Here is a 27494-nt window from a genome sequence, read left to right on the forward strand (position 1 = left end):
TATCATGAGAAGAAACCCAAAACGCTTATTACCTGCATTTTTGCATACTGAAAAAGTGCACCTTCGTCGTTTTTGACAATCACTAAACAGCTGCCATGAAAACACACTTTTTGTATGATACATTTATTTTCATTAAATTCTTAATTTTCTATTATATAAAACTAAATAGGGTGAATAGTCTGGAAATGCAAATATTTTTCCATATTGTGCTTTCTTTTTTCCATACTTTTCCAGACCTGGAAATTACTAAAAATCAAATTCCATACTTTTCCAAACGGCGTAGAAACCCTGGAAAGTTTTTAAACAGCTTCTTACAAAAGATATTCACCCAAAAATAGCAATATTAATAGAATTTGTATGTGCAGTAGCCGATCTATTGAACCACGTCATGCCTTAGGGTCCATAGAAAGGTCCATTCAAGTATTACAGTAAATTGCATAGATGGTAATGTTTTTGCAAATTGGAAATGATGGTAAATTTTGAAATGGCATTTCAAGTAAAGACAACGATATGGCTCAGCGAGTCAGCACTCGATGACGGGCCGGTAAACTGGAGGACATCATGGAGGGGGTGGTTGAGTTTTGGGAGGAGGGAAAACCACTCTCTTGGTGAGAGTATACTCTGGCTGTGGCATCTGCTTCCTCAGACCACTCTTGTCCGTCTTCCTGCTCACGTCTCCGTTCACCTGCGTCAGAATGGAGAGTAGATCTGTCCCCCTGCATGCACACAAGACAGACACACACACACACAACTGAGTCAAAGTTAGACAGTTAAGCTTAGTTACTTCCATCTCAATCAGTGTTTCCGCAGTGCATTCATTCATTGCCAAAGATGCTTGAGGGATTTATATCCACATATTAAAGGGGTCATGACATGAGAAACCGAATTTGCCTTGATCTTTTGGTATATAAGAGATCTATGTAGCCTACTATTAAAACTTCCTGCAAGTTTCATAGCTTAAGACGTCCTCCCCATTATAAACGAAGCATTTATTTAATCAAGCTCTAAATACAGCTCGTTGTGGATCCATGGTATGAAGTGACGTCACAGTACGAAGTGACGTACCAGTCGTTTGCATATGACCGCCTCCAGCGCAGGGGCGGAGCGGGGGGGGTGGCTAATTGGGCTTAAGCCCCGAATGTTTTGTCAAAAGCCCCGAATCTTTTAGGTTTTTTAAAATGACTTCAACTTTGTTTAATTTCCTCTCAGTCTTTCTGACTGGAGCGGCAAAAAATGAAACAAAAGCTCTACCACCGTGCGTGGTGGCGGACGGTAATGCATTGCATCGCGCATCACTCAGCTTGTATGCCAACTGCCAATAAAAACTAACGAAGAAGAATATAAATCGTCTTCTTCGTCGTCGTTGTCATCAGGGGCTTGCCGTTGGCGGGCTGTTGTATGTTTCACCCATGGTTTCACCAGAGAAAGTCTAATATGGGGTTTGGTTTCACCGTGACCGTCGTCGTAGCGAGCTCACTGGCTCAGCCACGGCACATGTTTGCAGTCAGTTGCCTTTATACTGGAAATTATTTATGTCACATAAAATTTGATGAAAGTGATGCTTTTGAAAACATATCTTTGACAATAAATGAAAGATTTTTAAAATGGCATGTCTATTTTGTCTCTGCGGAGCTGAGATGAGAACAATCGGAAAACGGCCGTATTCTTGTGCATGCGCATCTAGGTGACACGGATAAATGTGCGCAGCAATAATTAATGTTCCTGCGAGATTGTTGCGCGGGATGTAGTAGCGCGCAAAAGTTCCAGAAATGTACAAAAAAGTGCCCTGGCCTTGAATGACAAGGTAAGGAAAATAAGACTAAATCAAAATTAAATAACCAAGACTAGGTTGTCCTTGTGATTTTTCTCAAGAGATGTTTTGAGCATTTTACTCATATTTACTTCAGACACCGGATTATCAGCAAACTGCCAAGAGAACGGCTAGCTGGCTCTCAAAATAAACTAGCAGTCTATTCAGTCAGCATATTTGTGTTTGATCTGTGTGAATTACAGAAATATAAGACTTGCTAGACCAAGACTCGCAGTCGCAGAGTAGGCTGTGTGTATGTGTGTGTGTGTATCTCTCTTCATGTGGCACATTATGTGTGGCACATTGTATGGGTCACTATATAACAAGGTAATACAATGTGTAATCAAGTGATGACTGATTAACAGTAACGTAAACGCTAAATCTTCTACAACAATGCAAAGTATATGCTCTTAACCTTACAGTTTTTCACATTTCATGTAATACTCAATTATCAATTTCTTTGCACAAAACTCTCCAGAAAGTGCCTTTTAATGGTTTATTTTTCAAAAAAAAATTCCCGGGGGGGCATACCCCCGTATAGCCTCGTGAGACCATCCTGATCTCGCGAGCTTTCAAGGTTTCACTCGCAGATCAGTCTGGATACTAGTGATGGGCGGATCGATCCTGAAGTATCGATACTTCGATACTGACGTGGTATCGAAAAGGATCGATCCTCACATAAAAATATCGATCCAAATGTGTATTTTTTTTACCAGTAATTTTTTATTAATTTAGCACGCAATTCAGTGCGTAAAATAAGCTTCTAAGTGGAAAAATAAGCGAATGTTAGCGGGTAATTGTGCAGGATAGAACCTTTTATCCTAGTCATCTGTATACAAGACGAAACCAATCAATCACAGAGAGCGTTCGATGCTGGTGCTTCGCTGAGCTCACATGCCCAGTGCGTTTGGGAAACGAAGCCTTGCTTAGATGACAGAGAAACAATCGGGAGTTATTTCGCAATAAACAAACCAAAACTGTACATAACGGTTTAAAATGTTGACGTCAGTAAGATCTTTTTTATGAAATTAATATTTTTATTCAACAAGGATCGATGCATTAAATTGATAAAAAGTGACAGTCAAGGGTTTTGCACTCTTAAAAAAAATCTACTTCATATAAATGCTGTTCTTTGAACTTTGTTCATCAAATAATTCTGCATAAAATGTATCATGGTTTCCAACTAAATATGAAACTGTTTTCAACATTGATAATAATAAGAAATGTTTCCTAAGCAGCAAATCAGCATATTAAAATGAATTATCATCATGACTGGAGTAATGATGTCGAAAATTTAGCTTTGATCACATAAATAAATTACAGTTTACTATGGCATAGAAAACAGATAGCCTATGTTAAATTGTAATATTACAGTTTTTACTAAGAGAAATAAAAATCTTACAGACCCCAAACTTTTGAACAGTAGGCTAGTACTAGTAGGCTATTACTATAATTAGGGTAGTTTTGTAAAAGTCACTGACTAATTAAAGGGGAGCTGAGAGCACAAATCACAAAATATTTAGGCCTAGTAGTCATGAAAACGTGTTCAGATTTAGCATATTAATGATGCATTCACCTCATAAATCATGACACACTGCTCTAGCACAGGAAAGTGCATACAAGTTCAAATTCATGCTTTTAAAATGAAAAAGTATCGGTATCGGTATCGATATCGGCGATACTGGCCCTGTATTTACTTGGTATCGGATCGATACAGAAATTTGCAGTATCGCCCATCACTACTGGATACTTTCCGTTAAAGAAAATTTGGGAGCAGTTCACCAAACGAACGTCCAATCAGCGTTGGCTTTGAGGCGGGTTGAGGTGTGACGCAACGAGAAGCGCGTCAGTTCAGTCTAAAGAGCATGTCGGCTTCAGCGGATGAAACTAGCATCAGCGTGGCTATCGAGCAAGTTTTATCGGAATTACAGAGTATTTCTTCACTGAAAAAAGAGCAAAACACTGCTCTGGAGGCTTTTCTCAGAGGAAAAGATACGCTCTGTTAGTACGTCATATGCTTCGTTGATCTAATTGGTTGATTTGGCCCGTCTATCACCAACATAGGCCAATCAGCTAACCAGTATTTTCGCCCCTTACCAAAACTACTTCAACGGAAGGTTTCCAGATGGATATGCGGAGCAAATCCATCTGGCGGAGTCAGGTTAACCCCCGTACCCCCCTAGGGAGAGCACCCCCACATAATAAAAATAGATGCCCCTGGTTTGGGCTAAGCCCCGAATGTTTACATCGTCTGGCTCCGCCCCTGCTCCAGTGCAAGACAACTACGCCTCATTTCGCTCGATGGTGTTTTTAGCCCCCAATGGCTCCTTCCAGGCAGCTAACCCTAACCTCGTCCCTAAACCTACCCATCTCCTCGCTGCCTGGACGGCGCCGTTGGGGGCTAAAAACACCAAACACCCCTCAGCTCACATCATCGCAGCGAGGGGGTCTGTTTACAAGATGACTGCAATGCCACGCAGATGTGCTGTTCCTGGCTGTGGACAAACAACATGTTTGAATGCTGCCGAACGATCCGGACGTCAGGGAAAGCAGTTGGATGCAGTTTATTTGCAGCATATGCCAAAGCCTTATTTGTTCGGTGAGTGATGTAGATGAGTGTGACAGAGCGCATGTTACTGAAAGAACGAGCAGAGAGAGAGAGAGCCCCGGCCGCGCGCGCGCCTTCAAACTGTCTTGCTCTCCCTCTCTCTCTCCCTCGCGCATATGAATCAAAATCAATTGAGAATTGACACGATGGTAAAAGATCGGAAGACCGAAGTTTCACGTGGCGGAGCATTGTGTACATGTGATACAAAATGATTAACGTTAATAATTTATGCATAAGCAGCACTGACGTTAGCCAATCATAACAATGGGCGTTAACACTGAACTCTTAAAGGGGAAACACCTCCAAAACAGACTGTTTGAATCAGAGGGGGAGAAACAGGGTGGGAAAAGGTCATAAATCACTACATTTTTAAAAAAAAATTGTACAAAAAACTATATTAATACTATAATTGCACCTAAGGAAACATAATAAAACAAAACAAAAAACCATGTCATGACCCCTTTAAACTATGCTTGCATTGATATAATAGTCTTGAACGTTTTTTTCTTCTAATGTATGTTAGGAGTATTGAATGCTGAATACTGTGCAGTGTACCATACTCGTACACAAAAACGGTAAATAAAATAATAAAAAATAGTGTACTTTAAATATGTGACAGAAATAATAAGGTAGTATTTCAAATTCAGCCAATAAATCAAAAAGGAATTAAAAGGAATATACATACAGAACAAATCTGCATACTGTGCAAGGCAAAGGTTGCATTGTGCTAAAGCTATAATATAGTGTCGCAGTATTGTTATTGACAATAAATGTGATATTAACCTGATGTGAATATTTAATGTTTTAAATATTGCATACATTATAATATCGTAAATAATGCAGCGCCAGGATCTGGTTTATACTCCAGTATAAGATGCGGCGTGTCGAGAGACTCTCTACCTACTACTAAAGTTGTTATAGACACAGGTTTTTGGATTGCATAAATGTGTTTGATGATCGACAGTAAGTTCTTTTTTACTTTATTGTACAGTTAAGATTACTCCTCCTACGCCTCGGTATAGTCGCAAGTTTTTTGCCCAAATGACACTTATATAAAAGGATGGTTACTGTGACATTTGTATATATATTCTAAATAAAAGCTACAGATTGTACTGAATGTTTGCTTATTTGGCTCAAGATAAGGATTTATTAAGTCCTCATGTCATGCAAACAAGATACTCTGAGTGTTCGTTAGAACTGTTTTCGGGAAACAGCGACTCGTTGAACTGCTGATAACGACGGAAGTTGACCACAGTTGTCTAACGATGCTTTCGGGAAACGCTTCCCAGGGCAGCATTTTCTTTTCTTTTTTTTGGCACAGGAGTTAACGCAGCAATGTTTAATGCTGCTGACACAACCCCAGTCTGCACTGAATCATATATATGAGGACAGTAAAGGCCCGTACACACTGGGACGAATATCTGCGCGCGTTATTCGTCAGCGTTTTTCAACGCGTTTTTTGTGTTCACACCCAAGCGATTTTCGCTGACGTTGAGCCGAGTGAACATGCAAATTCATTCCCTGACATTAGATGGCGCTTAATGTAAAACAGAAATAGTCCTATTTTGTAGTCGCTGTCGCGTTTGTCATATAGTTCTTTATGTTCCGACACCAACGAGACCAGCAGCTCTACATTCATCTTGCCTTGCATCTTCCTCGTCTTATTTCTTCCCGGCAGTGTAGACCATAGATATCCATAATAAAGGCCATTGGCCAGCAGCGCGGACGAGACATCTAGCCTTTATTATGGATATCTATGATGTAGACGCTACTTGGCGCATCTTCTTCGCCGTTACGTATGTGTGCTCGGCAAGACCATTTTGTGTGTGAGCGCCACCAAGTTGTGTTTTACTGTAACTTCAGAAGCTCCAGACACGTGAGCAAAAGCAGCAATCTCATTGGTCGGATAGTTTTTGACGCGGCGCGTCAAACCAAAAAAAAAAACCCGAGGCATTTTTTAAAAAATGACGCTTTTACGCGTGGCGTTTTTCGCGTCGGTGTGCACACTCACATTGGCGCCCTTTGTTTAGTCACGAGGCGTTAAACGTCGGCGAATAGCGCGCGCGAAATTCGTCCCGGTGTGAACAGGCCTTAAGGCACAAAATCTCAAAGCGAGTTTTAAATAAACGTATGCAGGGGTGTGAAGTCCAGGTTCAGGCAGTAAAAGTCCTCCTCGGTATTTTGTTCCGCTCACCTGGATTTGCTAATTAGCCATTTTTCAGCCAGGAGACACAACTAATTAGTGTAATTAGCTGGTGGAATAAACATATGGCAGGACTTTTACTTTCTGACCGCTGTGCTGCGTCCCAATTCGCCTACTTATGGTGCGTTCACGTGCTATGGTAATTATGGTAAATACCAAAAGCCGACGTGGAAAATGCACGTGAACACCCCCTCATGTGGTATTTTCCACTGGGCAGCTCGTAGAATATTTTGATGCACGAGTTGAAGAGGATAAATAACCTTTGACCTTTTCAAAATGGCGGAGAGTAACGCGAGAGTCGTGAATGGTAAAAATATGTACCATTCATGATCTAGAAAATATACCGCATATTATTTACCGTTTGAGTTTTGATAAATCATTTTCTTGCTGTAGCAGATGACTTAAGCAATCTAAAATAGTTTTAGCTAAATAACAGGTCTGGATCTCCATCTTTTTACCACATTACGACAACAAAAGCACTTGAATGCAACACACTGCTAAATACCAGTTCACAAGTGGAAAATATCATATTTTGCATAGCACGTGAACGCACCATTATACTACGCCCTTTATCCCCTTTATCTAAACCTCTCTACATAACCGCCGGACTCGCGCGTCCTCCATGTCTGTAGTTTTTTACCACTTTTCACTCGTGTTTGTAGTTCTAATCGGATCCTCGTCCAACGCGCGATGGGTTGTGGGCAATATCAGCCGTTAGCGTGCGCATCGATCTGCACTTCGGGTTCTGACCGGATATAGTAGACCATCTGGGTCTCTTCCCAACACTCATTTCAACATACTATGATTTGGGACGTACTAATTCTATTTTCGAGACGGATAGTATGCGAATTGGGACGCAGCACTGGTCTTTCCAGCTCTGCTGATGTGAATAGCACTGTGTTGTCTTGGATGCGCGCTCACCTTGGCACCAGCAGCTTCAGATTGCGGCAGAGGGACTGTATGAACCAGGAGCCCTTGCCCTTTTCCCTGTATGAGACATGGTGAGGTACGGTTGAGGTGGCTAGCAGGTAGTCCGCCGCCTCGGGGATGGAGTCTCTGGGTACAGCTGCGTCGCTGACCGGCGAGTCCTCATCTTCTGGGAAAGTTTGACCAAACACTGCTCTCTGCTCTCTGGTGCCCCTGCAGGCCTGGATGAAGAACAGTTTGGGTTTCTGGAAGAGTGAGGGGCACCACATTGGACTCAGAGTCTCCGTCAGCTCTCTGACGGTGACGGTCTCTCCATCGACCCCGGCGATGCCCTCCACACGCCCGTGGCTCAGCACGCAGCACACCACGCAGTCCACCGGTGTGTGGTCACGGGACGCCAGCTCCCTCAACACCTGCAGCATACGCATGTGATCGCAGTCCTGCTCAACCACCACCTCAAAGCCCAACCACTGGAACACAGCCTCCAGACTGGCTGCACACACACACACACACAAGACCAGACACACGTCAGCAGCGTCTTACGTCAGCGGCGGCACTGAACGCGGATCCACAACAGAACCGGAACACATACAATGCTGAATAAAGTCGTAGTTTTTGTTATTTTTGGAGCAAAATGTATTTTCGATGCTTCAACACACTCTAACTAACCCACTGATGTCACATGGACTACTTTGATGATGTCTTTATTTCCTTTCTGGACAAGGACAGTATACCGTACATACATTTCCAATGGAGGGACAGAAAGCTCTCGGACTAAATCTAAAATATCTTAAACTGTGTCCCGAAGATGAACGGAGGTCTTACGGGCTTGGGACGACATGAGGGTGAGTCATTGATGACATCATTTTCATTTTTGGGTGAACTAACCCTTTAATAGCCGTTCGTTCAAATTAAAATATTCATCGCAACCAATTCTAGCATCATTTTGGTGTGAATGGGCCTTTTATATTTTTTGAAGGAGAAACCCGAGCCATATCTAGAGACCAGAATATCATTTTGACTTGGGCTGGTGACAAAAACCCTAAGAAACCACATAGCAACACACTAAAAACCACTCCGCAACCAATGCTGATAGTGTTGTGATGGTTATCAGGCTATCGACATGATCGTTGGTTTTAGTTGTGTTTGTTACACTAACCTTTGTCAATGTCTGTTCCTTCTCTGTTTCCCAGAGTGCATGCACTGAAGTCACGGTTGTTGATGATTAGACAGACTCCTCTCCTGTCCCCTGTCATCTCATACTGCGGGATCTGGCATTCACAACATGCAGTGTTAGGCGGGCGAATGTGAAGAACATCAGGTCTGATTTAAGCAGGGGTGTCCAGTATAACACAATATAGTGTACGCTAATATAGTTAGCTACACAGATCATGGCCAAATAGAGCAAAACTAATAAACACAACCTAACAGATGTACTACAGAACAAGAGCGTTCTCTTAAAGTATCGCAGAGAAACTTAGCATTTTCTCACAAAAGTATTGTTTTCCTTCAAGAAACTTTGTGTTCTATTGCAAAACTCTAGTCTCCCTCATTTTCAAATGCAACAGACTTGTTCATAATATTCTGAATAGAAAACTGTTACAAAGAAAGACCTTAATGTGGCTTAATTTAATAAAGATAGCCTGCCAGAAATATGTTTGCATATGTTTGATTAAGCTTAACATGTACTGAACCGAGAATAAAGATATAATGTGTAAAAGGTCTTACCTCTGGATTTTCAGTCAGACTCTGATCTAAGACAGAGATAAAAAAAAAAATTAGTATAAGATGAAAAACAGAGATCACACATGATGTTGTTTTGGACATTTCCTACAGTACCTCCACTAATCTCAGAAGCTCTACTCAGACTGAGTCTGTCCACCTGGTCCTCCATTGTGTCCACTGTCGAGAAGAACAACGCCACACAAATATGCTTTGAGTTTGCTGCATTTATCATTTTTGTATATTTAAATTTGCATGAATTCCCATTTCTTGTAAATAATTATAAAGTTTTACATGGAGTTTCTACATTACTTTCTGCAAAGCATGTAAAGTCACTTCACCTGATGTCAGCGGCGAGGGCTGTGGGACGAAGAGAGAAAGAGACTAAGTTCAACAGTAATAAGTAGTAAGTGCATTTATATGTTAATGTTATTTTTTTTTTTTTCAGAAAGGATACATTAAAATAATCAAAAGTTCCAGTATAGGGGCATTTATAATGTTATAAAAGATTTCTATTTCAAACGAATGCTGTTCTTTTGAACTTTCTATTCATCAAATTTCAAAATTGATAATAATCATAAATGTTTCTTGATCATCAAATCATCATATTAGAGTGATTTCTGAAGGATCATGTGACTCTGAAGACTGGAGTAATGATGCTGAACATTCAGCTTTGATCACAGAGTTATTTAAGATATTTAAATGGTATTAACATTGCGCAGTATTCCTATAATTTTACTGTATTTCTGATCAAATAAATGCAGCCTTGGTGAGCAGAAGAGACTTCTAGCAATATATATATATAATATATATATTAAATCTTACCAACCCCAAACTTTTGAACTGAAGTGAATATAGTGTCTTTTGAAGTCAATAGACTTGTAAAAAGTCAGTGAAAATGAAAATCTAAAAATATTCCACTTCTTATAATCTTATATATGCATAGTGCATACAAAAATGGAAATAATAAAAAGATTATAAAAAAAAATTCCCCTCTTGCGTTCCACAGAAGAAAGATGATATGAGGATGAGTAGTATATGAACATGAATGCAAATTAGGCAAATGAAGTTATACCGGAGCTGGTGTGTCCGTGTCGGAGGAATTAATCCCGGTCTCTTGAGCAATAACCATTCCACCAGCTGCAATAGGACAGAAAAAACAATGCAATTATTCTAATTCTATAGAATGCAACCATAATAATTATATGATTCCCATTGTAGAACATGCATAACATCAATTAACACATTTTGTAGCAAAAACTCTAGTCAACAAGATCAGAAAACTCCTCAAACCCCAGAGGGTTAATCTCCTCACAGTCTTGATTTACAGTAGTTTAACTTATTTTACATATGAGAGGCAAATTAATAAATCATATATATATATTTCACACATCACATCATTAAATAATAAAACAGTCACACTCACAACTCTCTGTTTTGTATTGAATAACTCTTTTTTCTAAACCGGGATGGATCTTGGAAATAATTTCCCGCAGAACGTCCAAATTGTCTTCATTTAAAAGGTCTTCCTTCTCCATCTCCAAAAACAACTGCAGCAGCGTCTAAAAGACATGCAGAAATGTGCCGTCAGACTAAAAGACACGTGTTTAAAGAAGGTTTAGTCAAACCCCACATGCAGAAATGTGCCGTCAGACTAAAAGACACGTGTTTAAAGAAGGTTTAGTCAAACCCCACATGCAGAAATGTGCCGTCAGACTAAAAGACACGTGTTTAAAGAAGGTTTAGTCAAACCCCACATGCAGAAATGTGCCGTCAGACTAAAAGACACGTGTTTAAAGAAGGTTTAGTCAAACCCCACATGCAGAAATGTGCCGTCAGACTAAAAGACACGTGTTTAAAGAAGGTTTAGTCAAACCCCACATGCGGAAATGTGCCGTCAGACTAAAAGACACGTGTTTACAGAAGGTTTAGTCAAACCCCACATGCAGAAATGTGACGTCAGACTAAAAGACACGTGTTTAAAGAAGGTTTAGTCAAACCCCACATGCAGAAATGTGCCGTCAGACTAAAAGACACGTGTTTAAAGAAGGTTTAGTCAAACCCCACATGCAGAAATGTGCCGTCAGACTAAAAGACACGTGTTTAAAGAAGGTTTAGTCAAACCCCACATGCAGAAATGTGCCGTCAGACTAAAAGACACGTGTTTAAAGAAGGTTTAGTCAAACCCCACATGCAGAAATGTGACGTCAGACTAAAAGACACGTGTTTAAAGAAGGTTTAGTCAAACCCCACATGCAGAAATGTGACGTCAGACTAAAAGACACGTGTTTAAAGAAGGTTTAGTCAAACCCCACATGCAGAAATGTGACGTCAGACTAAAAGACAAGTGTTTACAGAAGGTTTAGTCAAACCCCACATGCAGAAATGTGACGTCAGACTAAAAGACACGTGTTTACAGAAGGTTTAGTCAAACCCCACATGCAGAAATGTGACGTCAGACTAAAAGACACGTGTTTAAAGAAGGTTTAGTCAAACCCCACATGCAGAAATGTGACGTCAGACTAAAAGACAAGTGTTTACAGAAGGTTTAGTCAAACCCCACATGCAGAAATGTGCCGTCAGACTAAAAGACACGTGTTTAAAGAAGGTTTAGTCAAACCCCACATGCGGAAATGTGCCGTCAGACTAAAAGACACGTGTTTACAGAAGGTTTAGTCAAACCCCACATGCAGAAATGTGCCGTCAGACTAAAAGACACGTGTTTAAAGAAGGTTTAGTCAAACCCCACATGCAGAAATGTGCCGTCAGACTAAAAGACACGTGTTTAAAGAAGGTTTAGTCAAACCCCACATGCAGAAATGTGCCGTCAGACTAAAAGACACGTGTTTAAAGAAGGTTTAGTCAAACCCCACATGCAGAAATGTGACGTCAGACTAAAAGACACGTGTTTAAAGAAGGTTTAGTCAAACCCCACATGCAGAAATGTGCCGTCAGACTAAAAGACACGTGTTTAAAGAAGGTTTAGTCAAACCCCACATGCAGAAATGTGACGTCAGACTAAAAGACAAGTGTTTACAGAAGGTTTAGTCAAACCCCACATGCAGAAATGTGACGTCAGACTAAAAGACAAGTGTTTACAGAAGGTTTAGTCAAACCCCACATGCAGAAATGTGCCGTCAGACTAAAAGACACGTGTTTACAGAAGGTTTAGTCAAACCCCACATGCAGAAATGTGACGTCAGACTAAAAGACACGTGTTTACAGAAGGTTTAGTCAAACCCCACATGCAGAAATGTGCCGTCAGACTAAAAGACACGTGTTTAAAGAAGGTTTAGTCAAACCCCACATGCAGAAATGTGCCGTCAGACTAAAAGACACGTGTTTACAGAAGGTTTAGTCAAACCCCACATGCAGAAATGTGACGTCAGACTAAAAGACACGTGTTTACAGAAGGTTTAGTCAAACCCCACATGCAGAAATGTGCCGTCAGACTAAAAGACACGTGTTTAAAGAAGGTTTAGTCAAACCCCACATGCAGAAATGTGCCGTCAGACTAAAAGACACGTGTTTACAGAAGGTTTAGTCAAACCCCACATGCAGAAATGTGACGTCAGACTAAAAGACACGTGTTTAAAGAAGGTTTAGTCAAACCCCACATGCAGAAATGTGCCGTCAGACTAAAAGACACGTGTTTAAAGAAGGTTTAGTCAAACCCCACATGCAGAAATGTGACGTCAGACTAAAAGACACGTGTTTAAAGAAGGTTTAGTCAAACCCCACATGCAGAAATGTGACGTCAGACTAAAAGACACGTGTTTAAAGAAGGTTTAGTCAAACCCCACATGCAGAAATGTGACGTCAGACTAAAAGACACGTGTTTACAGAAGGTTTAGTCAAACCCCACATGCAGAAATGTGACGTCAGACTAAAAGACAAGTGTTAACAGAAGGTTTAGTCAAACCCCACATGCAGAAATGTGACGTCAGACTAAAAGACACGTGTTTAAAGAAGGTTTAGTCAAACCCCACATGCAGAAATGTGACGTCAGACTAAAAGACACGTGTTTAAAGAAGGTTTAGTCAAACCCCACATGCAGAAATGTGACGTCAGACTAAAAGACACGTGTTTAAAGAAGGTTTAGTCAAACCCCACATGCAGAAATGTGACGTCAGACTAAAAGACAAGTGTTTACAGAAGGTTTAGTCAAACCCCACATGCAGAAATGTGCCGTCAGACTAAAAGACACGTGTTTAAAGAAGGTTTAGTCAAACCCCACATGCAGAAATGTGACGTCAGACTAAAAGACAAGTGTTTACAGAAGGTTTAGTCAAACCCCACATGCAGAAATGTGCCGTCAGACTAAAAGACACGTGTTTACAGAAGGTTTAGTCAAACCCCACATGCAGAAATGTGATGTCAGACTAAAAGACACGTGTTTACAGAAGGTTTAGTCAAACCCCACATGCAGAAATGTGCCGTCAGACTAAAAGACACGTGTTTAAAGAAGGTTTAGTCAAACCCCACATGCAGAAATGTGCCGTCAGACTTAAACACACGTGTTTAAAGAAGGTTTAGTCAAACCCCACATGCAGAAATGTGCCGTCAGACTAAAAGACACGTGTTTAAAGAAGGTTTAGTCAAACCCCACATGCAGAAATGTGACGTCAGACTAAAAGACACGTGTTTAAAGAAGGTTTAGTCAAACCCCACATGCAGAAATGTGACGTCAGACTAAAAGACACGTGTTTAAAGAAGGTTTAGTCAAACCCCACATGCAGAAATGTGCCGTCAGACTTAAACACACGTGTTTAAAGAAGGTTTAGTCAAACCCCACATGCAGAAATGTGCCGTCAGACTTAAACACACGTGTTTAAAGAAGGTTTAGTCAAACCCCACATGCAGAAATGTGACGTCAGACTAAAAGACACGTGTTTAAAGAAGGTTTAGTCAAACCCCACATGCAGAAATGTGACGTCAGACTAAAAGACACGTGTTTAAAGAAGGTTTAGTCAAACCCCACATGCAGAAATGTGACGTCAGACTAAAAGACACGTGTTTAAAGAAGGTTTAGTCAAACCCCACATGCAGAAATGTGACGTCAGACTAAAAGACACGTGTTTAAAGAAGGTTTAGTCAAACCCCACATGCAGAAATGTGACGTCAGACTAAAAGACACGTGTTTAAAGAAGGTTTAGTCAAACCCCACATGCAGAAATGTGACGTCAGACTAAAAGACACGTGTTTACAGAAGGTTTAGTCAAACCCCACATGCAGAAATGTGACGTCAGACTAAAAGACAAGTGTTTACAGAAGGTTTAGTCAAACCCCACATGCAGAAATGTGACGTCAGACTAAAAGACACGTGTTTAAAGAAGGTTTAGTCAAACCCCACATGCAGAAATGTGACGTCAGACTAAAAGACACGTGTTTAAAGAAGGTTTAGTCAAACCCCACATGCAGAAATGTGACGTCAGACTAAAAGACAAGTGTTTACAGAAGGTTTAGTCAAACCCCACATGCAGAAATGTGACGTCAGACTAAAAGACACGTGTTTAAAGAAGGTTTAGTCAAACCCCACATGCAGAAATGTGCCGTCAGACTAAAAGACACGTGTTTAAAGAAGGTTTAGTCAAACCCCACATGCAGAAATGTGACGTCAGACTAAAAGACAAGTGTTTACAGAAGGTTTAGTCAAACCCCACATGCAGAAATGTGACGTCAGACTAAAAGACACGTGTTTACAGAAGGTTTAGTCAAACCCCACATGCAGAAATGTGACGTCAGACTAAAAGACACGTGTTTACAGAAGGTTTAGTCAAACCCCACATGCAGAAATGTGACGTCAGACTAAAAGACACGTGTTTACAGAAGGTTTAGTCAAACCCCACATGCAGAAATGTGACGTCAGACTAAAAGACACGTGTTTAAAGAAGGTTTAGTCAAACCCCACATGCAGAAATGTGACGTCAGACTAAAAGACACGTGTTTAAAGAAGGTTTAGTCAAACCCCACATGCAGAAATGTGCCGTCAGACTTAAACACACGTGTTTAAAGAAGGTTTAGTCAAACCCCACATGCAGAAATGTGACGTCAGACTAAAAGACACGTGTTTACAGAAGGTTTAGTCAAACCCCACATGCAGAAATGTGACGTCAGACTAAAAGACACGTGTTTAAAGAAGGTTTAGTCAAACCCCACATGCAGAAATGTGACGTCAGACTAAAAGACACGTGTTTAAAGAAGGTTTAGTCAAACCCCACATGCAGAAATGTGCCGTCAGACTAAAAGACACGTGTTTAAAGAAGGTTTAGTCAAACCCCACATGCAGAAATGTGACGTCAGACTAAAAGACAAGTGTTTACAGAAGGTTTAGTCAAACCCCACATGCAGAAATGTGCCGTCAGACTAAAAGACACGTGTTTACAGAAGGTTTAGTCAAACCCCACATGCAGAAATGTGACGTCAGACTAAAAGACACGTGTTTACAGAAGGTTTAGTCAAACCCCACATGCAGAAATGTGCCGTCAGACTAAAAGACACGTGTTTAAAGAAGGTTTAGTCAAACCCCACATGCAGAAATGTGCCGTCAGACTTAAACACACGTGTTTAAAGAAGGTTTAGTCAAACCCCACATGCAGAAATGTGACGTCAGACTAAAAGACACGTGTTTACAGAAGGTTTAGTCAAACCCCACATGCAGAAATGTGACGTCAGACTAAAAGACACGTGTTTAAAGAAGGTTTAGTCAAACCCCACATGCAGAAATGTGACGTCAGACTAAAAGACACGTGTTTAAAGAAGGTTTAGTCAAACCCCACATGCAGAAATGTGCCGTCAGACTAAAAGACACGTGTTTAAAGAAGGTTTAGTCAAACCCCACATGCAGAAATGTGACGTCAGACTAAAAGACAAGTGTTTACAGAAGGTTTAGTCAAACCCCACATGCAGAAATGTGCCGTCAGACTAAAAGACACGTGTTTACAGAAGGTTTAGTCAAACCCCACATGCAGAAATGTGACGTCAGACTAAAAGACACGTGTTTAAAGAAGGTTTAGTCAAACCCCACATGCAGAAATGTGCCGTCAGACTAAAAGACACGTGTTTACAGAAGGTTTAGTCAAACCCCACATGCAGAAATGTGCCGTCAGACTAAAAGACACGTGTTTAAAGAAGGTTTAGTCAAACCCCACATGCAGAAATGTGCCGTCAGACTAAAAGACACGTGTTTAAAGAAGGTTTAGTCAAACCCCACATGCAGAAATGTGACGTCAGACTAAAAGACACGTGTTTAAAGAAGGTTTAGTCAAACCCCACATGCAGAAATGTGACGTCAGACTAAAAGACACGTGTTTAAAAAAGGTTTAGTCAAACCCCACATGCAGAAATGTGACGTCAGACTAAAAGACACGTGTTTAAAGAAGGTTTAGTCAAACCCCACATGCAGAAATGTGACGTCAGACTAAAAGACACGTGTTTAAAGAAGGTTTAGTCAAACCCCACATGCAGAAATGTGACGTCAGACTAAAAGACACGTGTTTACAGAAGGTTTAGTCAAACCCCACATGCAGAAATGTGACGTCAGACTAAAAGACAAGTGTTTACAGAAGGTTTAGTCAAACCCCACATGCAGAAATGTGACGTCAGACTAAAAGACACGTGTTTAAAGAAGGTTTAGTCAAACCCCACATGCAGAAATGTGACGTCAGACTAAAAGACACGTGTTTAAAGAAGGTTTAGTCAAACCCCACATGCAGAAATGTGACGTCAGACTAAAAGACAAGTGTTTACAGAAGGTTTAGTCAAACCCCACATGCAGAAATGTGCCGTCAGACTAAAAGACACGTGTTTAAAGAAGGTTTAGTCAAACCCCACATGCAGAAATGTGACGTCAGACTAAAAGACAAGTGTTTACAGAAGGTTTAGTCAAACCCCACATGCAGAAATGTGACGTCAGACTAAAAGACACGTGTTTACAGAAGGTTTAGTCAAACCCCACATGCAGAAATGTGACGTCAGACTAAAAGACACGTGTTTACAGAAGGTTTAGTCAAACCCCACATGCAGAAATGTGACGTCAGACTAAAAGACACGTGTTTAAAGAAGGTTTAGTCAAACCCCACATGCGGAAATGTGCCGTCAGACTAAAAGACACGTGTTTAAAGAAGGTTTAGTCAAACCCCACATGCGGAAATGTGACGTCAGACTAAAAGACACGTGTTTACAGAAGGTTTAGTCAAACCCCACATGCAGAAATGTGACGTCAGACTAAAAGACAAGTGTTTACAGAAGGTTTAGTCAAACCCCACATGCAGAAATGTGACGTCAGACTAAAAGACACGTGTTTACAGAAGGTTTAGTCAAACCCCACATGCAGAAATGTGACGTCAGACTAAAAGACAAGTGTTTACAGAAGGTTTAGTCAAACCCCACATGCAGAAATGTGACGTCAGACTAAAAGACAAGTGTTTACAGAAGGTTTAGTCAAACCCCACATGCAGAAATGTGACGTCAGACTAAAAGACACGTGTTTAAAGAAGGTTTAGTCAAACCCCACATGCGGAAATGTGCCGTCAGACTAAAAGACACGTGTTTAAAGAAGGTTTAGTCAAACCCCACATGCGGAAATGTGACGTCAGACTAAAAGACACGTGTTTAAAGAAGGTTTAGTCAAACCCCACATGCGGAAATGTGACGTCAGACTAAAAGACACGTGTTTAAAGAAGGTTTAGTCAAACCCCACATGCAGAAATGTGACGTCAGACTAAAAGACAAGTGTTTACAGAAGGTTTAGTCAAACCCCACATGCAGAAATGTGACGTCAGACTAAAAGACACGTGTTTAAAGAAGGTTTAGTCAAACCCCACATGCAGAAATGTGCCGTCAGACTAAAAGACACGTGTTTAAAGAAGGTTTAGTCAAACCCCACATGCAGAAATGTGACGTCAGACTAAAAGACACGTGTTTAAAGAAGGTTTAGTCAAACCCCACATGCAGAAATGTGACGTCAGACTAAAAGACACGTGTTTAAAGAAGGTTTAGTCAAACCCCACATGCAGAAATGTGCCGTCAGACTAAAAGACACGTGTTTAAAGAAGGTTTAGTCAAACCCCACATGCAGAAATGTGCCGTCAGACTAAAAGACACGTGTTTAAAGAAGGTTTAGTCAAACCCCACATGCAGAAATGTGCCGTCAGACTAAAAGACACGTGTTTAAAGAAGGTTTAGTCAAACCCCACATGCAGAAATGTGACGTCACTGATGCCGTGATGGCGTCTCTCACCATTTCCTTCTCCAGTTTTCTGCGCGATAGTGTTTTGATGAGGAGGAATTTAATGTTTTTCAGGTCCTGGTCACAGATGGATTCTGACACCTCGTACAACAACTTTCTGAAATGCAGAAAAATAAACACTGTTCATTATTTCAAAGATATTTTTTTAACATAACTCTGATTGTGTTCTAGGATGGCTTGAGGGTGAGTAAATCATGGGATAATTTTCATTTTTGGGTGAACTATCCCTTTATATAATACCAGTGCCTTTTGGATAGTAGATATTTGCCTGGTCAACATGCCTGAATGTGAGATCTGAACACACACCCTTTCAACAAACACGTCTCTATAGACCTCATTCACATCATTGCCATCTTTGATTTTTAATGTAAACGAAAGCGAGACTGCGAGGGACAGACATACATCTCTTCAGTGGGTTGTACTTTTATTCGTAGAAACGCAGCAAAAATATCTTTCAAAGAAATTTCAGTAGACAAAGAAACTCCAGACAACATGAGCGGTGGAAAATTGTAAGTGTAAATTTAAACAGCTTTTTACAGCATTGAAAACACAGTATGTCTATCCCTCACAGCCTCGCTTACTGTATATACCTGTCATGGCGCTGCTCTGAATAAGGTCTATTACGAACAGCCGCATCCTCACCTGTACCGGGAGACACGCTGAGGAAATGTTGAGAAGTCGGTTTGCGTGAAAGCATCAAAGTGCAGATTGCGGATCAGGCTGTTCTGTTTCATGATCCTGAGCAGCTCCAGAAGCAGCCATGGGTCCTCCGACGACAGCAGGTCCCGGTTCTCCAGAAGAAGGAAGAGTTGTCTGCCTGCGCTCACAGTGCTGAGGTCTTTAGCAGCGATGTGATCTGAGCACAGGAACACCATGTCCTGCACTTCATCAGCAGTGAGAGACTCCTGTACTTGTAACAGCATCCGCTGAAACTCCAGCTCCTGCTCAGAGAAACAAGCCTCTGTGGGACACAGTGGTGCTATTGCATGCGTAAAGCTGATGTGTCAACATTTAAAGGGATGGTTCGGAGTAATTTCAACCTAGGGTCCTTTGCACCATGAACTCGAGCCAAAAACCCCTCCAGAAGCCTTTTTTCCCTTGGTCGAACATTATTAAAGTTAGAGCTTATTTAGAGATATCAGCCGCTAATGGATCCGAATGTTGTATCTCGTAAATTACCCCACCAATAATGCCCGGAATGGTACCAAACTTCTACAGTAGTACAAACAGGTTCTGTACTCATAAAACGAGGCATTGGAAAGTTTTTAAGTGCATCAGGAGTTTATTTAAATAGCACTTGCCTTATGGCTTATGCTACCGCTAACCCGGACGTCAAGGTCACTTCCGTGATTTGGGTAAAGCCCGACTCTTGAGTCAATTAAATGAATCATAAGCCGTTTCGTTGTGACGTCAAGACGAAACATTAGCATATTGCCCGTCCACGTATTGCACGCACAGACACCAAGGAAAACCTAAACCCTCTCAAACACTGCAGCTGATTCCTGTGGACACTGGATAGCATCATGTCGAGAAGACGGCGCTGTGCTCTACAATGTGAAGGTAAAGCCAGTTCCCTTTCGAACGGTTACTTCATATTGCGTAGCTATACGCAGTGGAGAAACTCCTTTTCCTCGATTTACTGAAGCCTATATGTAAAACGCATTTGCAGCTGTACAGCTCGCACATTGAGCGTCTGGCTCGCTCATTGGCTGTCCTGCGGCAACTTCACATCCAGTGACCGTTCGACAGTTCACTGAAAGAAGGGAACGAGTATTGCGTAGCCGGCCGCACTATAGTAACCTGGCGAGTTGTCGCTTCAGTCGTTACACCTGCTATAATGGTGAGTTCGGGGGACTATTATCATAGACAGTAAAAGAAATGGACGCAGAGACCCCATAGACTTCAACGGAGAAAAGTGAAGTCAATTAGAAGCACTCACTTCCTGATTGCCAAGCGCACTGCACAGGCTCAAACCGAGATTGACGACGTAGATGTGACGTGACCAATCTGTCTGACAGTTGTACGTCTTCTAGTAGCTGTGCCAAAAGTAATCTGAATCATTCCCTTCCGAATCTCACAGAGCCGGAGATTGTGAGTATTAGCTGTCCATGAGCTCGCAGCAGGATCAACTTTATGACTCTCTATGGGCTTCTCCCTTGACTTTATGCCTCCAAGTCCCCCCGATTGCGCGCGAGCTTCTACATCTGTCTATACGGTAAATTCTCTACTGTGCGACAGAGAGTCGCGTGTTATGACGCAATCGTTAGCCTATTTTTGCAAAAACTGCTTCTACTGGGCCATAACGTAAGATACAATGTAATGAAGCCTTTTATACATTGTCGTGTTTCTTTAGAAATAAACAATGGACAAATGGAGTCTTTAAACGCCTCAGATATAAAGTTATTCGCTGTCAAAGTGACGCCAAAATGAATGGGAGTCAATGGACTGCTAACAGCAGGTGAAGGCTTGTTAGCCAATGGCGGCCCCCGGGGAGACTTCAGTTTCCGGCTGGTGGATTACCCCCTTGACTATTATAGGCTAAGGCCACGCCCCCTTGGCGGGCTCTGACAGAGGCGCCCGCGCCATTGGATGTCCAGTTGCCGCAGCACAGCCAATGAGCGAGCCAGACACTCACTGTGCTAGCTGTGCAGCTGCAAATGCGTTTTACATATAGGCTTCAGTAAATCGAGGAAAAGGAGTTTCCCTAGCCTAGAAATCTAGACGCACCCTAGCGGCAGCAAAAATTATTTTGCAGCAAAGTGTGGTCTAGAAACTCTCCATAGACTTTTGAGCTGGAAAAACCAAAAACTGGTCCGGCCAATCAGATCGTGTAGAGTTGGTGGGCGGGCTTAACATAATGACGGCAGAGTTATGACGGTTCTACGTGATTTCCATAGGTGATTTCCCTCTGCTTGAAAACAAAGAAGATGCTGCTGGCGAACAGCGGTCTTTCGAATCGGCTTTGGCCGCGACTCTGGATGACTTGGAGTTAAGAAGAACGTCACTTAAGTCATTCCTAAAAAAGGAAGATGTGTTCAGAGTTTTGACGATCGGATACGGCAAAAGTTTAATATACCAACTAGCTGGTTCACTGGTGGAAAAACGCATGGGACTCACTCAGCCACAGCCGTTCGTTGCTCTGGTTGGTTGTAGCGCTGTCCTATTGCATGCCGAGGGATATTGAAAGACAACTGTTTATCCCGCCCCTCGGATTGAGGTATGCCAATTGTGAGTTCCCAGGCCTAACATCTTGATGTAGGTCTGGTTTGCCAGGCTAGAGTTTCCCCACTGCGTTTAGCTCTTTTTTTACAGTCGGTATAGCTACGCAATACTCGGTTACGATAGTAACTGAGTAGTTTTTTTTTCCCTGCCCAAGGACGAGCATGTGAAGAATCAGTGGTTAAAATTAATCTTTACCACAATATTACAGCAGAGCAGTATAATCCTTAACTTTTGCTGTGTTCCCTTTATTTTACTGATGACTTCTAAAATCTCTGAGTTCAATGCAGGATTCGCAAACCGCTTGCTCCTGAAAGATGGTGTTCAAAATACTTAGTTTTGAGTTTTATATTGTGTAGGTCTCCTGCTTCTGGCTAACTCACATTATTACTGTCTTACTGAAATACTTCTGCTAATCAGGTGTGGGCCACTATTACCTAAAACTGTGTCTATTAATGCAGATTGTCTGTCGTTCTCACTACTTTGAGGAAAGATTAAGCATGGAGAAAGATTTGTTTTACCAGCGTTTATGTTACATCAGTCATTCACGCTCGAGCTCGGCTAATGTATATGCATACATGCACTGTTATTGATACAGTTTCCACGTGTTCACCACAATATATTAGAAAAATACTCTGTAAATAAATAAGTACAAGTAAAATAATCGGTTTGTTGATGGACCACAGTTCACCATTGCAGACTACACTGTGACAGATAAAAAATAAACCTAAAACCAGATGCAAACTCAGCTCACACACACAACCAGGCCCTTGAAACTCACACAGGAAAATGTGGCCGTCACAGGAAGAAAGATCTACACTGCAATCACGACAAACCTGTGTTGTAGCAGCACCACCACATATACACAAATACAAGACAACACACACATACAATAACTGCTCTTCTTATCAGGAGAATGCAAGAATATGGATTACTCTTTTTTTTATTTGTAGTATTTCCATTTTTCTTTAGGTGAAACTTCCTTTTTTACACTGTATTCTTTCTATTCTATCTGTATGTAAGTCAGCTGTAAACGCTGTGAGGAAATATGAAGGTATAGTGTGAGTATTTGTCATGCTAATAAAGCACAAATCTTAACCATTCGAGGTGAGAGTTTGATTATTCCCTCAGCTCTTCCTGATGGTTTAGTCACGTTCAGCTCTAGTAGGAAAAGTAGTTTGTTACTGGAAATGCTACACTTCTTTAAAGCTGAACTACCGACATGCTACTGAAGAAATGTAGTTTTGCAACTGTCCGTTACTGTTCACCGCTGGTTTTACTCACTCTGACTCAGTTGTGTGTGTCACACATCGCCTGTGTTATACAGGTTAGATAAGGTTAGGCAGACATGGGAAGATTCCCCCTGAAGAACAATGTGCATTTACTTTTAAATTGTAACATATTTAGATATAAGTTTAGCATGTGCAGGATGGTGATGCTTCAGCCAATGTGTTATAATAGGAAATAAATAGAACATTTGCTTACTTAGTTGTTAGAACAAAACATAAAATTATTAAAAGAGGCCATCTTACCCCACAACTGAGGTAAACTTTTATAGAACGTATAAATGATTGGATTGGACTAAAGCAAGCGAGTCATCGTGAACAGGCAAAAACAACACAAGAAGTGCTCAAAATAGAAAGTTCAGGCATTGCTCAGAGTAGCAGAAGCCAGACAAGGGAGGATTTAAAGGAAATCATTTATTTAAAAAAAAAATTATGAGGTTAAGTGCTCACAGAAGAGATGTGTTTTCAGCTGTCTTGAATGTTGTCAGGGATTCTGCATTACGGATAAAGGTGGGGATAAAATAAATATAAAATAAATATAGTTCAAAGTAATATGCCTTTACTGAACCAGTCAGTTTAGAATCACTCGTAACTCAGGATAGGGAATGAGCATGGATGTTGTTCATTAACAAGAAATTATTGAAGTTAGCATGAAACTGAAGTTGTTATTGTGATGTTTGTCGAAGTGAAACGGCTTATCAGATGAGAAAAATTCTGGCGGGACTTTTGTTCATTTTAGGTGTGGTCGTAACGATCGGGGAGGTGAAACATATTTCAGAGACATTTTCATTCAATACTTTATGTAGCTACTACTTAATACAGCATCTGTTTGTACAAGAATAAAGTGATAAACACAACATAAGCCTATAGTAGGCATATTTAAATACCAATGTGTATGTTTTTAACCAGTTTTAATTTGCTAAAGATGACACAATATAGGTAACATTGCGATTCGTGACTACATTCCTGAAATGAGTTTTTACTGTTATAAAAATACAGATTTGTTAGATTCGCAGCGCTGCATGAAGTCGAACAGGCCAATTGTCCGTCGGGAATTTTTTGCTGATCTCACGTGACGTCACGTGAGTGACAGGTTGCTCTCGCGCCGAAAAACACATCAAGAAACAAGAATTGAGATTTCATGGTGACTTTAAGCTAATAAAATCAATCACTCATAACACAAAAAATAAATAAAATTGCCGCTTACTGGCACATATCGTTTCTACCCATGACTCAATCTTTTTGATGAATAGATTCAACAGAATCTATATCCAATACTCAGCAAAAAATAGTAACAATAATAAAACACATTATGTTGCGCGTCTAGTCGCGGTTTAGAAAAACATTAACAAATATCGATCGTGTTAGTGAGCAACTAATCGTGACTGAGGCTTCATGTCAGAAAAGTGATCAGTAAGTTACGGTCCAGTCTTGTTCTTACCTTCATTGAAGTCGACATAGTGTTCACGGTGAAGATATCACGCTTGTCACGAATATTTATTTGTAACATTCATTTCTACACGACAGATCGAAAGTAGCCTAGTCTGTGGACACGCCTCTCCTGAACTCTTCTGAACTTCCTTCCTTTTTATAAGACAGCCCAGAGTGCTATAGTTTCGTTATGTACACAGCAAAATCACCCGTGTTAAATGAACACTCCTGGTAGGCTATAGCACTCTCTGCGAGAGACGATATAAGATGCCATGTTTCGAGAGTTTTTGTATACTTTACTCTGTTATCCTTTTAATTTAAACTCGTTGTCTTTGCGAGTTGTGTATTTCTTTGACTAATGTTTTTTTTTTCTCTATAGGAGTTAAGTAAATTTGGCAATACATTCACAGATTCGAACTTCCCGGGTCAATAACTTCTCAGCTAAACGTTGTTACTACACAAATGACACCTCTTTTTAATCGTAGTAATGTAGACAAGCAGCTACAACCTATTTTTCCCCGAAACGAGCTTTCCTTCGCAGTGGATAAAATACATTGATCTCTATGCGCAGGCGGCTGTGAGACAGATCCGAAGGGACCGTCTGCAAGGGGCTGTTTACACCTGGCCACTTCATGCGTTTTCTCAGATCGGATAGCTATCTGATTTATCAAAACGATTCCATTTACACCTGGTCACATAAATGTGTTTTTGCAAAACGGATATAAATCCGATCTTCAATTCCCGCGCTATATGCAGATTTAATGGAGTGCACCGAAAGCAACAGATATGAGCATTTTATTGATCATCAGCTAATTTCAAAATCAAAGACCGCAATAAGAGAGAGCGGCAACAGCCCTGGTAAGATCATTTCGTTTCTTTACTTTTAATGAAGATGATTAGTGTGTTAAGCGTCTGCGACTTACTTTCACTTTGATTTGCGATAGTTTGCACGTTGGCTTGATGAATAGATGCTCAGCTGCTCATCTGCGGTAATGCGTGTTGCAGAAGCGACGTCATATCTGACTATAACATGACATATAGCCTATATAACACGCTCTCACACGTTTATTTTTTAGCATTTTTGTGAGGAGTGAAATTTACATATGTGGTTTCAACAACCAGATGCATTTACACTTGTCCAGTTTCGTCTGGAATGCGGCCCAGACCACCTCCTGAAGTGGTTTGAGTGATCGGATTTAAATCCGTCTCGAATGCGTTTCAGAGGGCATTTACACCTGGTCTTTTCACGATCGGATAGCTATCCGATCACAGAAAACGCATGAAGTGGCCAGGTGTAAACAGCCCCCAAAGTGCAAACCCCGAAAAGCGTTACTACGAAAAAAGTCAATAACTTCACTGTAACACACTACAGTGTCACCAAATTCAGTTTACACATCACTGCTGTCCTAATAGTTATACTACAACACTTATTCTGGGGGGAAAATATTTTTGCATAATTTTTATGATTCATATTTATGGAAAATATTCAATAACTTCACTGTAATACACTGACTTGTTGCCAAATTCTGTTTACACATCACTGCTGTTCTGATGGTTATACTACAACACTTATTTTGGGGAAAACATTTTTTTTAATTGTATATACAATTATAAATGTATAATTTTCATGATTCTTATGAAAAATATTCAATAACTTAACTGTAATACACTGTATTGTTGCCAAATTCAGTTTACACATCACTGCTGTCCTGTTGGTTATACTACAACACTTATTTTGGGATTTTTTTTTTAACTGTATACACATAGTAAATATATCATTTTTATGATATTAATGATATTTATGATATGATATTTATGATATTAATATTCAATAACTTAACTGTAAATCACTGTATTGTTGCCAAAATCAGTTTACACATCACTGCTGTCCTGGGCCCGTATGTATAAAGCCACTCAGAGTAAAATTTTATTCTCAAGTCTGTCAAAATTCAAAGAATTACATAATTTTACTCTTATTCCTAAACTTAAGAATAAGTGTGATTCATAAAAGTTCCTAAGTGCTAAGACTTGGTCTTAGCTCCTAAATTATTTAAGAGAGCTGGAGAGGTCTCCTAACCTAGTTAGGAGTAACAAGATGGCAGCAGAGAGGTTAGGCCATGCACTTTTCAACGAAAATATGATGTATTGTAGTTAAATTAGTTGATCAAACAATAAAAAAAAAAAGTTTAATCAAGGTATTCTTTTTGTAACTTACCTTTAAAAAGTTTCATAGCAATGAAATTAAAGTAATAATTATATTTTTGGCGACTGGAGAAATGCAGCAGTGCACCTGTGATGATATTTATTTTAATGGCTGGTGAGCCAAAGACAATTTTCCACCTTGGTGGACAATAAAGATATTACAATTAAAAAGCTCACAGGAGAAAAAAAATCATATATTGTCTGCAACATAATCATTTATTAATATTTGATTTTCCTCTCTTGTTTTTTCACCTGTTCATAATTTATTTGTATGACAGCTTAGCTAAAAATTATGTCAATTTGGAATGTTTCATTGTGTTATCACAAATAAACAATTGACTGCAGGCACAACTACACTACGCTTACAAAATATTGAACACATTTTTAATACTATTTGAATAAAGGGTGAATCTGACAATTTTCCTTCAATACTAAGTTGTGATAATTTTGCACAATGCAAAGCCATTTAAAAAAATACATTTAAATATTAAAGTTTCAGTGTCTTAATTAAATTATTTTATTATAATTACATTAAATAATTGGTGTCATGCTGCTGTGACCTCACCCTTGCAGGCTCACTATTGGCTGATTCAGAGGTTGAGGGCGGCCATTTTGGGTTCACATCATTGTAGTCCTTATAGCACGCACGGAGATGAAAAAGGTATGTATGGACTTATCTAACTCTGGGGGATAAGGTGAATAGGCTAAAGTCCCAAAAAGTCAGAGTGTTCCTTTAAGAATCAGTCTTATACTTTACTGAAAGTTGCTTTTAGCTGCTTTATAAAAGTCTCCTACTCTTAGAAAAGTCCTACTCTTTACTAAGTATTTTTTTACAC

The 27494-nt window shown here is 40.4% G+C and overlaps 1 protein-coding gene across 1 annotated transcript; it reads right to left on the minus strand.

The window, feature by feature from the left end:
• Positions 1-510: 510 nt before the first annotated feature.
• On the minus strand, positions 511-24535 carry casp10 (caspase 10, apoptosis-related cysteine peptidase). Its single transcript, XM_056242410.1, has 11 exons — positions 24467-24535; positions 19163-19461; positions 18512-18617; positions 10697-10832; positions 10346-10410; positions 9612-9630; positions 9355-9450; positions 9277-9302; positions 8708-8819; positions 7543-8041; positions 511-716 (listed from the first exon to the last, which is right to left on the minus strand). Exons 1-11 carry the CDS (start codon positions 24533-24535, stop codon positions 560-562), a joined length of 1584 nt encoding a protein of 527 aa, XP_056098385.1. The 3' UTR covers positions 511-559.
• Positions 24536-27494: the final 2959 nt, after the last annotated feature.

Source organism: Rhinichthys klamathensis, unplaced genomic scaffold, assembly GCF_029890125.1.
Source record: "Rhinichthys klamathensis goyatoka isolate OS25496 unplaced genomic scaffold, OSU_Roscu_1.1 h1tg000726l_1, whole genome shotgun sequence".
Taxonomy (NCBI): Eukaryota; Metazoa; Chordata; class Actinopteri; order Cypriniformes; family Leuciscidae; genus Rhinichthys; species Rhinichthys klamathensis.

What these genes read in the sequence shown, in the direction of transcription:
- casp10 (XM_056242410.1), bottom strand. Translation starts at nt 24,535, where the DNA reads ATGTTACAAATAAATATTCGTGACAAGCGTGATATCTTCACCGTGAAC. An exon ending in GAAAACTGGAGAAGGAAATG is followed by an intron (nt 10,833 to 18,511) that starts GTGAGAGACGCC and finishes CATGTCTTTTAG; the next exon opens with ACGCTGCTGCAGTTGTTTTT. An exon ending in TCAATACAAAACAGAGAGTT is followed by an intron (nt 10,411 to 10,696) that starts GTGAGTGTGACT and finishes GTCCTATTGCAG; the next exon opens with CTGGTGGAATGGTTATTGCT.